Source organism: Protomyctophum parallelum, assembly GCF_964188405.1.
Source record: "Protomyctophum parallelum genome assembly, chromosome: 5".
NCBI classification, from domain to species: domain Eukaryota; kingdom Metazoa; phylum Chordata; class Actinopteri; order Myctophiformes; family Myctophidae; genus Protomyctophum; species Protomyctophum parallelum.
Genome location: NC_139702.1, coordinates 38,665,261 through 38,680,111, shown reverse-complemented (window position 1 = coordinate 38,680,111; position 14,851 = coordinate 38,665,261). Strand labels below are relative to the sequence as shown.

The window sequence follows — 14,851 nt, the reverse complement described above, 5'->3', positions numbered from 1 at the left end:
GGTCCGCCAAAAGATTCGGTGGCGGAGCTCAGCTCCGTTAAGAAACACAGCTGTCAAAATCCCATATTAAATAACATGCCACTGTGCCAAAACGCATGTCCAAGAAGAAGTGTTATTAGTTGAGTTGTCTAATGAAGTGCTTCTGAATTGTTCCGGTGTGTTTGTGTCAGTCAACATAATCCGATGTTGTTATTTATCCCACCACGGAGTGTGCAGCATGAGTGCAGCACCAGGCCCAGTTCACTTTGAACATTGGAAATCAGGTATAGAGCAGATACGGAAAATGGATGTTTGTCTGCCTGCATGCGTGCAAATTAGCGGATAGAGTAGGCGGGCTCTCTACTACTATGACACATTTAATTCCACCAACATGTTTCTCGTTGGCTGACAGACTGACACATCGCAATACTCAGTTCTGATTGGTTCAGAACGAAGAAAAAAAAAGTTAAAACAACACAGGAAATGAAATGGCAACCGGGAACTTGTGTTGAATGAGAAGTCAGAACTCAGAAGAATGCATTCTAACAAATAATTTAAGCAAAATGTCAATGCAACAAACAATCAGAGAGAGTTGAAGAAGCTGATAATGTAGTTAGAGAAAGAAATGGAAGAACAACGCCAGGGGAGCCACTTTTCTATGTACTCAAATACGCTTACATCATGTGACATTTTGAATTAATCTGTTTCTCGTGTATGCCTCAAAATACAAAACCGGTCAAATTCAGTTTCAAAACGACAGCACTACCGGTCCATCTGTGCCACCGTGTGCCTCTATAGTCTTAGTTGTCTCCACCAGGCCGAAGGCATGTGGGGAGAGTATGTTTTGCACTTCGTCCGTCCGTGTGTCCGTCCGTCCGTCCGTCCGTGTGTCCGTGTGTCCGTGAACAGCTAATCTCGGCCACCGTTAACCCGGTCGATGCCAAATTTTGCACACACACTCCCTGGATGCCAACGATGAACCTCTGCCCCAAACTTTCCAGAACGGCCTGTTATAGCGCCACCTGGAGGCCGCTTTGTGCAAAACAAGTTTTTTCACAGTACACCTACAGATTTTGTCCAAACATCACGCAAATTAGTACACAGTCTCTCTAGAGCCATTCAACGAAACGGGTCTTTCAGATTTCTCAGACTCCATCCTGATTGGTTAAGATTGGCTTCCAAAGTTCACAGGAGTGCTCAGTTTCAAACAAAATGCTGCAAATCATGAACACATCGCGTGATTTCCGTGAAATTGTGCACGCACATTCCCACTAGGCCGAGGACGAAATGCCACATGAACAATTTCAACTCAGCCTCAAGGTGGCGCTATAACTGGCCGAAAAGTGTTTTTACCTCTAACTGCACGGATCTGTGGATAACCTGGTGGAGACCTGTGCCCAGAAGGGCACTTTTTCTAGTTTTTTCTGGTTTTATCCTCGTAGCAGTTTTTGTATTGACCTGTACTTTCGTTGAAATGTAGTATGTACTCATTCTACATACAGTGAATAAAAGGTTTCTATGTGGATCCCAAGATCCACACAATATCCTATTGTTATCTGCTAGGCTGTCATAGAGAGTGCAGGTTTGTTTCTTGTTCGTGCATATTGTCCTTCACTTGTATAACGCAGTTTATTATGGCAGTTTATTATGGCTGCCTGCTGCAGCCTTCCACATTACTTTTCCTTCAGCTCTGTGATGCCAGATCATTATGGTGGTGTATTAGTCGGAATTTATGTCAGCGGGGCTCATAATTCATTTGAATGGAGGACTTTTCTAATTGATGATGAATGTGCTCAATTTATTTGTTTTTTGTTTTCTGAAAATTATCCCACGGCTGACCGGCAGACACACACCCAGTAATGTGTTTATAGATTTGCAAACTCTTCATTGTGCCAAGTACATTATTTGGTGGCACATTTTGTAATGGAATCTAAACCATGCTAATCACATTGTCTCAAACAAATATTTCCTATTGAATGTATGGGGAATGCATGTGCAAACTAAAGAACAACTTAATATGACCATCAAAACAATATGGTTTTTATTAGCACTTTAGCATTCCATACATTCCATAGGGCTGGATCACACATGGACAAATGACATCAACTTGCAGGCATTGTCCCCCTTGAGTAAAAGATTAACTATTTCTAAAAGGACTAAAATATTGAAGGTATTTTAATTTTAAAATTTTAGTTATAGAGAGCAATTATAATGTATTACGGCATAAAAGGCCTATTAGCTAGGGATAATTTTAAAACGTGTATTGCCTGTATATACAGTATGCAGCACTTTGCATGCGTGTGCTTGTGTGCGCCTGAGAATGCATATTTGTGTGTTTTGTGTAGGAGGAATTTACAAGTCTCCTATGACATGAAGTTTATGATGGCTTCAGTCAATTGGCTGACTGCGCCAAAGGAAGAAATATGAGCTTTCTACAAAATGAGCCTTATGTTCCACACACGCGCATGCACGCACGCACGCATGCATACGCGCATGCACACACACACAAACACACACACACACACACACACACACACACACACACACACACACAGTCACGCACAGACAGTCACACACACACACACACACACCTTGCGTATTAATGTTTGATCAGAGGTTGTGAATAATTTATGTCTTTATTTGTCCCTCTGGTGTCCTGCAGATCCCCCCCTCCCCCGCACTCTCTCTCCCCCATGCTCTCTCTCTCTCTCTCTCTCTCTCTCTCTCTCTCTCTCTCTCTCTCTCTCTCTCTCTCTCTCTCTCTCTCTCTCATGCTCAACCTCGTTCTTCCTGTCCAACATTAATCCTGTTTTATTTCTGCGTCTCTCTCAGGAAGTCGGTTGCCCTGAATGCCGTATGATTGGTTGAAGAGAGAGGCGGTGCCTATCAGCATGGACACTGTCCATCGTGTAGTTTCCATCAACCCGCTGTTCCTCTGGTATGCTACGCAGCACACTGTTACAGCACACTGTTACAGCTAATGTTCCTCTGGTATGCTACGCAGCACACTGTTACAGCACACTGTTACAGCTAATGTTCCTCTGGTATGCTATGCAGCACACTGTTACAGCAAAATGTTACAGCTAATGTTCCTCTGGTATGCTACGCAGCACACTGTTACAGCACACTGTTACAGCTAATGTTCCTCTGGTATGCTACGCAGCACACTGTTACAGCACACTGTTACAGCTAATGTTCCTCTGGTATGCTACGCAGCACACTGTTACAGCACACTGTTACAGCTAATGTTCCTCTGGTATGCTACACAGCACACTGTTACAGCACACTGTTACAGCTAATGTTCCTCTGGTATGCTACGCAGCACACTGTTACAGTTCCTCTGGTATGCTACACAGCACACTGTTACTGTTCCTCTGGTATGCTACACAGCACACTGTTACTGTTCCTCTGGTATGCTACACAGCTCACTGTTACTGTTCCTCTGGTATGCTACGCAGCACACTGTTACAGCACACTGTTACAGCTAATGTTACAGCACACTGTTACAGCTAATGTTCCTCTGGTATGCTACATAGCACACTGTTACAGCTAATGTTCCTCTGGTATGCTACACAGCACACTGTTACAGCTAATGTTCCTCTGGTATGCTACACAGCACACTGTTACAGCACACTGTTACAGCTAATGTTCCTCTGGTATGCTACGCAGCACACTGTTACAGCACACTGTTACAGCTAATGTTCCTCTGGTATGCTACACAGCACACTGTTACAGCACACTGTTACAGCTAATGTTCCTCTGGTATGCTACGCAGCACACTGTTACAGCACACTGTTACAGCTAATGTTCCTCTGGTATGCTACACAGCACACTGTTACAGTTCCTCTGGTATGCTACACAGCACACTGTTACAGTTCCTCTGGTATGCTACACAGCACACTGTTACTGTTCCTCTGGTATGCTACACAGCACACTGTTACAGTTCCTCTGGTATGCTACGCAGCACACTGTTACAACACTGATAAACATTATGAAGAGTTTATATATTTTTATAATTATGTACTGTACATTGTAGAGGATAGAAAGTTCTAATTGGCTTATGCTTGGCTTACAAGGTTGCTATTTTGACATTAATGCTGTTTAAACATTAGACATACTAGAGTGGTGCCCGTTGGGAACTGGCCTACTTGGAAATGTATGCCACACCACAGTTATGTCTGTTTACCTTTTATGCCCATATATGGAGTTCTTTGTCAGGCATGCCCAAAGATGTCAGAATGATGTTATAACAGGACGGCTCCATTATGGAGATCAGGTCCAGAGGGTACTAAACTCTGATGCTGGCCTTCAAAGCACATATTGCAAGTCTGATTGGACAACGCTCCACACGTCCCAAACTCTTCTCCCTTCTGCTTCCAAAACTATGGATTGCACTTCCCATTGCAATCAGACCTCTTCGGACTCCATCTTGGCCCGTAGCACCTGCCCTAGCCTTCACGACCTTAACAGGCGTATGTATGCAAAGGCTCAACTTATGTGATTTAGATTTTATGTAGACATAGCACTCTATAGTGTATATGCAAAGTTTCATTATATAGATATTTCACTGATGTTAGGTTCTTAACTTATATACGTATGATTCTTGATGACTATTTTGTATGTATCTGATGTATTACCATGTGTTGTTCCTGCTTACTGTAAATCGTTCTGGATTAAGAACGTCTGCTAAATGCCTAAATTGACTCAACAACGCAGTCTCACTCCAGTCCCAAGACGGCAAACGGGTGACTTCTTGGGATGTCCCATGTTGTCTAGGGAGGATGTGAGTGAAGGTTCCGTCACCCTTGGCTTTGAGAACGGCACTTCCGCATTCCTGGAGTTCTCAAGTGCCCGGGACGGCACCAGATGACTGGAAGGGCCCCCCCCCCCCCCCCTTCCAGTCATCTGGTGCTGTCGTTTTGGTCTCATTTGTCCCCTGGAACTCACAAATCACAATATGCTTTTTGGGGAGGTCTCAACAACATGAGGAGAATTGCTCACTGCACACACACACACACACACACACACACACACACACACACACACACAAGGAGTATAGCATGACCTGTCAGCAGGGCCTCCTGCTTCAGAACCGTGTGTGTGTGTGTCTCCTTAGCAACCCGTAGCATTTAGGTTCCCCTTGGGTGGCTGTGTCTCTGCTCTCTGGGGTCAACCCTAGGAGTTCTCAGGATTCTCCACATTCCTTGTCTGATGTTTCTTTTCCTTTTATTTTTGCTTGTTCCCTATATCGTGTTCAGATCTGCTGCTGCAGCTAGTGAGACCTGCATTGTGACCAGTCCATGACCGACCCCCTGTAAGGTACAATACGCACGCACGCACACACGTGCACACGCACACACGCACGCACACACACACTGTCTGCCTGAGTGTGAAGCTGGCTTCCTGTTGAGATTTTAATGAGTCTTTGGATGTGAAAGAGAGAGATAAGATCTCTGATATTGTTGCTGTCTATTCCCACATGAGTTCATTATGCGGTTCATGTCCTTCGCATTACAATGGTAGAATATTTAGTTACACAAGCACTGTATATGAACCCATCGCAGATACACATTTCTCCATGTATCCCTGCTACATTTAGATCAAGATCAATCAATCAAGATTCAAGTTATCCCCTGAGCAAGCAGGCAGGCTTTATTTGATCAATGGTAAAAATGTCAGCACTTGCACAGGAAACGGGGTTCAAATCCATGGTAGAAGAGGAAAGTTATGTTGTGCAGCTTTATGTGAAATATATTTCAAAAAGTTAACCGGGTTAATCAGCATATTAGTCATGGATTAAAGTTCTCAGTCGTCATGACTGATTTCAGTCATTTGGATTTCAGTCATCATGTCTTCTATAGTGTGCCTGCATCAAAAATACGCTATGTACAAGCCACACAACACGTTGCAGCTTGTAGATAGCCTATTTTCAGTTATTAGTTACCGGTATTTCAGTCTTCCAGAAAACTCTAATGAATTTTAGAACCACAATCATTAACGCCTACATTTCTTCAACTGGTTAGCTGTTAAGTGTGTAGGACACACTGTTGTTTAACTACCTATTATGTAAAAAAAAATACTTACAAAAAAACGTTTTAATTATATTTGTACATTAAAAAACTGTGTACATTGGTGACTATAATCTAGCATTCTAGCTGATCTTGAGGCCTACAAAAACGGGGGGGGAAAAACAAAACGTTTCCTTCAACCAGAAACCTAAGCACAAGCACGACGCAACGCATGTAGGACCAACACACGTCGGGAGCAGCGGGTGATTCGCACATGTCAGACTTTTGGTGTGTCGGATAAGCGTGCGCACCCCCCCTTTCACGCTGTTTCACTAATTACATTTTAGGACATGGCCTAGCAACATTTATATGTTAAGTTGTGAGATTTTATTTAGCTTTAATCCATAATACACACTCACTTCCGCTCTCTCTCTCTCTCTCTCTCTCTCCCTCTCTCCCTCTCTCCCTCTCTATCTCTCTCTCTCTCCCCATCTTACAGTTAACCCCTCTCGTGTCATGATGATGTCGGTGGACGTGACCAATCGTAACGGCCCTGCCGCCACCCCGCCCACGTCGCTCAGCCTCCGCTCCTCCCACAACCAGCTGCTCAGCGGCGAGGTAATCAAGCAGGGCTCCGCCTGCACGCCGCCCAAGTGTCGCAAGAAGTACGCCCTCACCAGCATCCAGTCGGCCATGGGCCTCGGCCTCGGAGATGTCACCGCCGGGCCCCCCTCCTCTGGGTCGCCAACATCGGCCTCGCCCGCCGCCGTGGCCTCCTCGGCGACGCCCAACAACCCCAAGCTGGCTAAGAACGGTGTGAACCAGCTCCGTAAGGCTGGCCAGGATCACAACAAGAACACGACGGGTGGCGGCGAGTCCCCCGAACCTGAGTCCAACAACCTGGCGACGGAGGACAACGTCATCAACGTGGCGGCCCCGGAATGCCAGAACGCTCAGACTCTGACCGACGACGAGCGAGACGAGGACGAAGGCGACGACGACGATGACGACAGTGACGTTATCGAGCTCGCCTACGAGCCGACCCGCCCTGACCCCGCCGCCGACCCAGAGGCCGAGCGGAACGCCCGCTCGGAGCAGCAGCAGCAGGAGGAGGAGGAGGAGGAGTGGAACGTCATCGTGGTCCCCGAGGCAGAGCTGAACTCCAGCAACGCGTCGCCTCCGGGTCTCGACGACAACAACGCGGACGATGGCGACGACATCAGCATCCTGTCCGAGAAGGAAATTATGTCGAAGATGAAGATCGAGGAAGTGGAGGAGGAGGAGGTGCCGGAGCAGCAGCAGCAGGAGGAGGTGGTGGAGGAAAAGAGGCCCCTGCTGCTGCTGATCAGAGACGAGAGTCCGCTGGACGACAACCTCAAAGCTCCTCCGGGCCTCATCGGACTCATCTCTGACCTCCACCCCAACCTCAAGCTCCTCAAGTCGAGCAAAGACTCCCCGCCCGGTGTGCCTCCTCCTCCCTCCTCCTCCCCACCCCGGCAGGCCTGCAGCCCCGAGGACGCTCCCCTGCTCTCCGTGGCCTCCTCCTCCTCCTCGTCCTCCTCCTCCTCGCCGGAGACCAAGAAGGACAGGAGGACGGGCGCCAAGACGGACTGCGCTCTGAACCGCATCCAGAACCTGAACCCCAGCGACGAGGAGTCCAGCTGGACCACCCTGTCCCAGGACAGCATCACCCCGGAGGAGACGGGTACGTGCCACCGTTTGAATTGAATTGAATTGAATTGATAAAGAGCATCTGCAAAATGGCTAAAGTTGTTAATACAAAAATGGCTAAAGTTGTTAATACAATTTCCTGTGCGTGTGTGCGCACACACACAGGCACAAACAGACTACAGAATACTGTATGGTAACAGCATCTTACACACAGGCACAAACAGACTACAGAATACTGTATGGTAACAGCATCTTAAACACAGGCACAAACAGACTACAGAATACTGTATGGTAACAGCATCTTAAACACAGGCACAAACAGACTACAGAATACTGTATGGTAACAGCATCTTACACACACACAGGCACAAACAGACTACAGAATACTGTATGGTAACAGCATCTTAAACACAGGCACAAACAGACTACAGAATACTGTATGGTAACAGCATCTTAAACACAGGCACAAACAGACTACAGAATACTGTATGGTAACAGCATCTTAAACACAGGCACAAACAGACTACATAATACTGTATGGTAACAGCATCTTACACACACACAGGCACAAACAGACTACAGAATACTGTATGGTAACAGCATCTTACACACACACAGGCACAAACAGACTACATAATACTGTATGGTAACAGCATCTTAAACACACACAGGCACAAACAGACTGCAGAATACTGTATGGTAACAGCATCTTACACACAGGCACAAACAGACTGCAGAATACTGTATGGTAACAGCATCTTACACACACACAGGCACAAACAGACTACATAATACTGTATGGTAACAGCATCTTACACACACACAGGCACAAACAGACTACATAATACTGTATGGTAACAGCATCTTACGGTCACTTGTGGTGTGTGTGAGGTCAGCTGCTGTGTTTTTCCTCCGTGTGCAACTTAGTGGTTTCCCTGTTACTGTATGTTGATGACATGTTTTCTCTCGGGTGTGTGTGTGTGCACGTGTGTGTGCGTGTGCGAGCGGCTACGTGCACTGACCTCCAGTAATGTGCTGGAACCTGAATAATAAACAGTAAAGCCTCCCCTAGCCTACAGTATATCTCCCAGAATCCCTTTAGAGCAGGAAGTGCTACTGAGGCCCCAGAGAGTGGATGGGAAGCTAGGTCAGCTTAGCTGTGTGTCCACATTCATTTATTTGTGTGTTTGTGTGGGTGTGTGTGTGTGTGTGTGTGTGTGTGTGTGTGTGTGCGTGCGCGCGTGCGCGTGCGCACATCGGTGACAGTCAGTCAGTCACTGGTCAAGCAGTGAGAAGTGGAGGTGAAATACAGTGTGTCTTTGTCTCTCTATCTTCCTCTAATCATTGGGTCTTTTCCTGCAGAGATGTGAGCCTTTAGTCCTGTAGCCCTGCCTCATTGTCCCGGCATAACCTTGTCTGACATTTGTCTTCTCGCCCCTGGGCCGCATTTATCTTTTTTTCTGATTCGCTGAGTCGAGCGATTCTTTGATTTTCTCTTTTTTTTTTCTTCCCCTATCCAGCCTTCCATCTTGCTCCTTTATCTTGCTGCACTGCACTAAACACATGAGGAGGCTGGGAAACAAGCCGTAAATATTTACTGTTAGGATGCAGTTAAAATACGCACGCACGCACTCACTCACTCACACACGCGCAGACACACGCGGCGCAGAGGACGGTGGATCTGCAGTATTCCATGTGAGCCCCTCCATATGTACTGTACTATGTACTGCACCTGGGGCTGTGTGTGTGTTATGAGAAGAGGTTTACATGTTGATCCCGCTGCTGATCCCCAGACGGTCATGTGGGTCTGACATGATGGGGAAGTATCTGAGCTTCTAGCGACGGCCGCGGTTGTTCATACAGAGAACATGGATTAAAGTTCTGAATTCAGTCTTTGGGATTCCACAGCAGCCAGTATCATGTCTTCCATAGAAGCACTGAAAATAGCTGATCTACAAGCTTACAATACGTCGCAACGATGAGTATTTGAAGTGGTCAAGCTAGAAATGGAAAACATGTATCTTCCAAAAAACGCTAAAGCTCTCGAATATATAAATTAAAGCCTTGATACTAGAAACGACGTGAACGCGATGGGACGTTGACTATCATTGTGTGCGTTCACGTATGAAACATAGCGTTCACGTGTTATGGGTCATACGTGAACGTGCGCAATGCATAATGCTGGCTCGAGCTGCTACAGTATACCAAATTCGGCCAATATGTCCTTTTCGCCTCAGGGTTTCCTCTCGGTCTCTATTATATTTATATATATAAGGTCGGGACCCATTTGAATGGGTCCTTTTAAAAAAATGTGTTTCCTACATTTTGTTTTTAATTGTTATGTCAGAACGTTTAGTGTCAATTTGGGGGTCCTTGACATGAAAAGGTTTGGGAAACACTGGTCTTTCCATCATAGGGTTCTTCCTGGCGGCTACCCCTGGATTCACCCCTGGTATGCCACCTGCATGTGATTTGTTATGCAAAACCCTCTTTAACCACTTAAACCCTATGTACTTAGTTTGTCAGGGGTCCCCCAGGGCTCTAGACAAGGTCTGCCAGTGTTTACCTCTAGTCTACACCATGGGTTTTAAACCAGCGCAATGCAGGTGGTCCCTGGCCATGCGTTCAGTAATATTTTGAGACGGTACTTGGGGTGTCCTGTTTGGTCCAGGGAAAAACTACTTTTGTAAAGAGTTGATGCATTCAAATATGGCTGTATGCACGACAAAAATGTTGTGCTTCTTGCCAAAGGATATCCCTGCTCTTTACGGGTAATAAAATGCTTTGAGGAGCTGAGCTGAGCTCATGAAAGTAGCCTGTGATAGTGTGTGATTAGTGAATAACAAGGAAGGAAAAAAGAAAAATCGAATCTTAATGGTACATGAACCCCCACCACGATTGTGTCAGGTGGGTCTATAATGGACCCACCCAACACAATAGTGGTATCGGTGGTTCCCAGGTTGCTCTTAGTCAGGATGGTGGTCCCTGGGTCAAAATCTGTTAAACTCCTGCTCTACACCAAATATCTTAGCTGACAATAGCCAATCATGCTCAAAACGTGTCATGTTGCGAGTTGTGATGCGTTGAGAGCTTGTGGATCCGCTATTTTTGCCTAATGTTTACAGGAATATAGGGACACTATAGGGTTCATGTGGTTAAACTCGTAGTCTCGTACATATACTTCCAATGTCTTCTTCTTCTGATGATATTAAATACCAAACGTGGGAGTTTTTATAGAACCTAGGCTTTACCGTTTGCCATGGTGATGGAATGTGCCTCCTGAAACTAAATAAAATGGCATTTCACATTTGAATCCTTCCATCACATATTATTGATCAGGTATAGGTCAAATAAGAAGTTCAGTAGTAGATTGACTGGAAGGACATGATGCCATAACCTTGTTTTGGTGTAATTTGATGTAACCCAAATGGCTGCCGCTGAATTCCATTTGAAGCAGCATTTCAAGAGCTTTGGCTTACTCATAGTTTGTCATCCTCGTAAACGGTCGTCATTGCTGAGAAAGGCAGTGTGGGTGCCAGTCAGACATTGCTTGCCTGTACTCGCTTTCTTGCTGGTCGTCTCAACAACAGAAGACGTGCTGGCCACACTTTGGGAGCACATGTTAAAAGCTGGGTGTTGTGTGTAATTTAACCCTAAAAAAAACACCTTCTGCCCTGTCCGTTTGTTGTAAACACATGCTGTGGAACACGGCACTCCCGTTTGCCAGACTGTGAGCCCTGACCTTTGACATGTGTTTTCAGCTGTTTTGAGCCTCCCATCTCTCAGAGTGAGTGTCTCAAAGAGCCCTAGTGTTGTTGAGAGCTTTCAGCAAGGCCGTGCCCCGACCCCCCGCAGCCTCTCTCTCTAAATGGTAAATGGTGCATTTATATAGCGCTTTTCATAGATTCTGCATTACATTCACCCATTCATCATGGAAACCATGCAAGGGACCAACCTGCACATCAGGTGCAATTCGGGGTTCAGACTCTTGCTCGAGGACAGAGGTCACCAACATGTCCGTGCACATAAGTCCGATGTGTCCGCCATGGCAAAGACTGGTCTTGTCCGTGGCAAATCTTTTGATTTTCTGTTTTATATTTAGATCATAATTCCCATTTACTGCATATTAAGTCTTAACTGTTAAGTTAAGGTTTTCTTCAGAATATGTATGACAATTATTTACTACGATTCCATGGCACATTAGGAGTCCACTAAAATTCTAAAATGTTTTATTTGCAAAGACCTCCTTAAGTCAGAGTTACAGACCTGTTATGGTCATTCAGGGCTATATGTGTTTCTGGTTATATCATTGTCCACTAATTTTGTATGTCCGTGGCAAAAATGGAATGTGACAAACAGGCACGGACTGGCACAGAAAATCAGCCCTGGCATTTGTGGTCCTCACCGGCCCAAAGGCCCTACTATGTCATTTTTTTATTACTTTTTCTTATTGTTTTGGCACGGCCCCATGACTGCCCAGCCCTTCTGGCATGTGCCAGAATTGCCAGACTGTCCAGTCGGGGCCTGGTGACAAAACATGACGATGACCCGTGCTCAAGGACACCTCGACACTAACACTGGGACACTGGGAGCTCACGGTTCCCATCCGAATTGTGTTTCTTTCGTTGAACATTGTTGGAACATTATTAATTAAAGATTACATTTCAGCCTTTGCCAAACAAACACATGGCAGATATGACTAACACATTAAATAACACTAATAGCCCATTAATAGCCCATCTACAATCTACTCAAATGTGTTGAGCTTGTAGATGTCAATATATTGTCATTTTTAACATGGAAATTAATATGACGATTATAGCTATTATTAGCCAAGTCAAGGTTCCCAATTGACTTTGCATTAGCATTTGTGAGAAACATTTGCCACGGACATGTGAGTGAATGGGTTAGCTCCCAGTTCCTCATTCACAGTGAATGGCTTGGTAGTACTACTCCCAGTTCCTCATTCACAGAGCTCAGACAAATATTATCGGTACCATTTGGGCTTAAGGTCCATATGGTACCTCTACCCTAAGGTTCTGTGTATTATAGGTACTAGACCTGTACGTGCCCGTGGCAGTCGGCCACCGGCCTACTTGGGAGTTAGAGTGCAGAGTGTGTGTGAAAGGTGGAGTGTGTAGGCTGGAAATTGCACAGGTGAAAGGAGTTGGCCTCATTAGGCCCACTGGCAGAGCCTGGCCCAGGTGAAAGGAGTTGGCCTCATTAGGCCCACTGGCAGTGCCTGACCAGAGCCTTTTGTGGTGATTCTGGACAACCGTGAGTCCGACCGACTTGATACCGGGCACTGCACTCCCTGCGGGGGTGTGGAGTACTGCGTAGTAGTCTCCATAATATACGACCAATCTTTCTCTCGAGGGTCATTTGGTTTGGCAGAGAAAATGTTTACCCATATCTTACACCAGTTATAAAATGATATGGAAATAAGTATATAATATACATAGAACGCAGTACCACGCTGTGGTACCGGAACGGAACAGTGCATCTGCGTGCACGCTAGAATGCGTCCCCCTAGATTCAAGAGAAGACGCACCTAATCAACCTCGCGTCACTAGACTTTCCAAGACACGCACTAGTACCCACTACCCAGTGGTCTAGGTTTACTGGCGCCCTCCCCCCCTACTTTCACGCCGTGTCAAGTACCGTGCCTACTACTTTGCATAACAACAGGACAGCTTTAACTGTTTATACCTGAGTGCACGGTAAGCATGCACACTTACAGCAGTAGGCTGTGGCTCCAGTAGGCTACTGCTGCTGTGTGGTGTTCTGCACACAAGAAGAATGCCTCGATCCTCCAGAACAGATTCATTCGCCCAAAGTAAAGTTTTTAGTTTCGCTAGTGTGCTGTAAAGATGTTTGTCTGGCTATTTTAAGTCTACTTTTGTGTTTGTGTCTAAAACTCTCATACACTATTTAACAATAGGCAGGCTATATCAGCTGTTCTGTGATGCGCGCACGTGCACGTGGCGCATATGCACGCACGTGCACGTGGCGTCATTAAAACGCTGTGGTACCAGTAAAAAAACCCACCATGACACCACTGATAATATAGATGTATTAATTCATATTAATACTACTTTATTATTATATTTGCCTACATGTAGTCGTTAACGATAATAGGGCAGAGAGTCTAAATACAGCTGCAAGAGATACGTACTGTAGTCCCTTTCTCTGTGTCTTTCTCTCTCTCTCTCTCTCTCTCTGCATCTCTGTCCGTCTCTCATAGGGACTGAACACTGTTGTTTTTCCAGGTGTATGTTAGAATCCTCTGGTGATGTTGTGGATTAGAGTGCCAGTGTTACACTGCTTTCACACAAAGGAGTAAAAAACACACACACACACACACACACACACACACACACACACACACTCACTTACCTGAGGAATGGTATCGACAATGCCCTTGGTGATCTCTGAACGCAGCAGTATGCGAGCATTCCAGTGAGTGAACACAGCCCTGCAATTGTGAGCTAGTTTGCAGCAGGTAAAATCACAAGACATTTTCACACCTTAGTGGGTGACTAGTTAATTCACCCACCTGCTCTATTTCGCTCTCTCTTTCACTCGCTCACCGTCTCTCTACCTCTCACAAACATATCAGTGGTTTCCTGTCAAGGACCCCACAGTGATATGTATTTGGCCATAGTCCAGACCCCAATTTGAAAAGATTTTGGGCCAGTGAGCCCATAAAATATTTGCCAACATTTGTTCTGTCTGAAAATGTTCTAAAATGGCAGATGATCTACTGCAAGCTCAACAGCTCGTCGCGGTGATGTGACGCATTGTGATCTCGTAAAACATATCGTATAATATATGTGTGTGTCCGAATAGCCGGAAAATAAAGGCGGGCCTAAAAGGGTTTAAACTGTTTCTCATTTAGCTGGAGACCCCCAGGAACCCCCGTAAAGGACCCCCTCGGGGTCCCTAGAGAACGAGTGCTCTAGATACAGTACTGTGCCTCGTCTCCCCCATCTCTCTCTCTCTCTGTTCCCCTCTGATCTCCCTCCATGTGTTGAACCGCTGTGCGATGCTGCAAGAAAGCTGATCCGGTGGGGTTGCTAGGACAACGGAGGAGAGAGGCTTGTAGGAGAAAAGGAGGGAGCGAGACGAATAAGCCAACATAAAGATGTTTGTTTTATATCGAGGGTGAAGACGGGCATGTCAAGCGGAAGCGT

General features: G+C 45.8%; 1 protein-coding gene across 5 annotated transcripts in view; it reads left to right on the top strand.

Moving 5' to 3' along the window:
• The window catches only part of apbb2b (amyloid beta (A4) precursor protein-binding, family B, member 2b), a 92,188-nt gene that overhangs the window by 19,021 nt on the left and 58,316 nt on the right, over nucleotides 1-14,851 (top strand). For all 5 annotated transcript variants that reach the window (XR_014569281.1, XM_083765692.1, XM_083765691.1 and 2 more), the window contains exons 3-5: nucleotides 2,812-2,917; nucleotides 5,238-5,298; nucleotides 6,487-7,692. Coding sequence is in view for 4 of the 5 variants with exons in the window: in XM_083765692.1 (XP_083621818.1) it covers nucleotides 6,504-7,692 (1,189 nt within the window). In the remaining variant the exon portion in view is untranslated. The remainder of the gene's footprint in view (nucleotides 1-2,811; nucleotides 2,918-5,237; nucleotides 5,299-6,486; nucleotides 7,693-14,851) is intronic.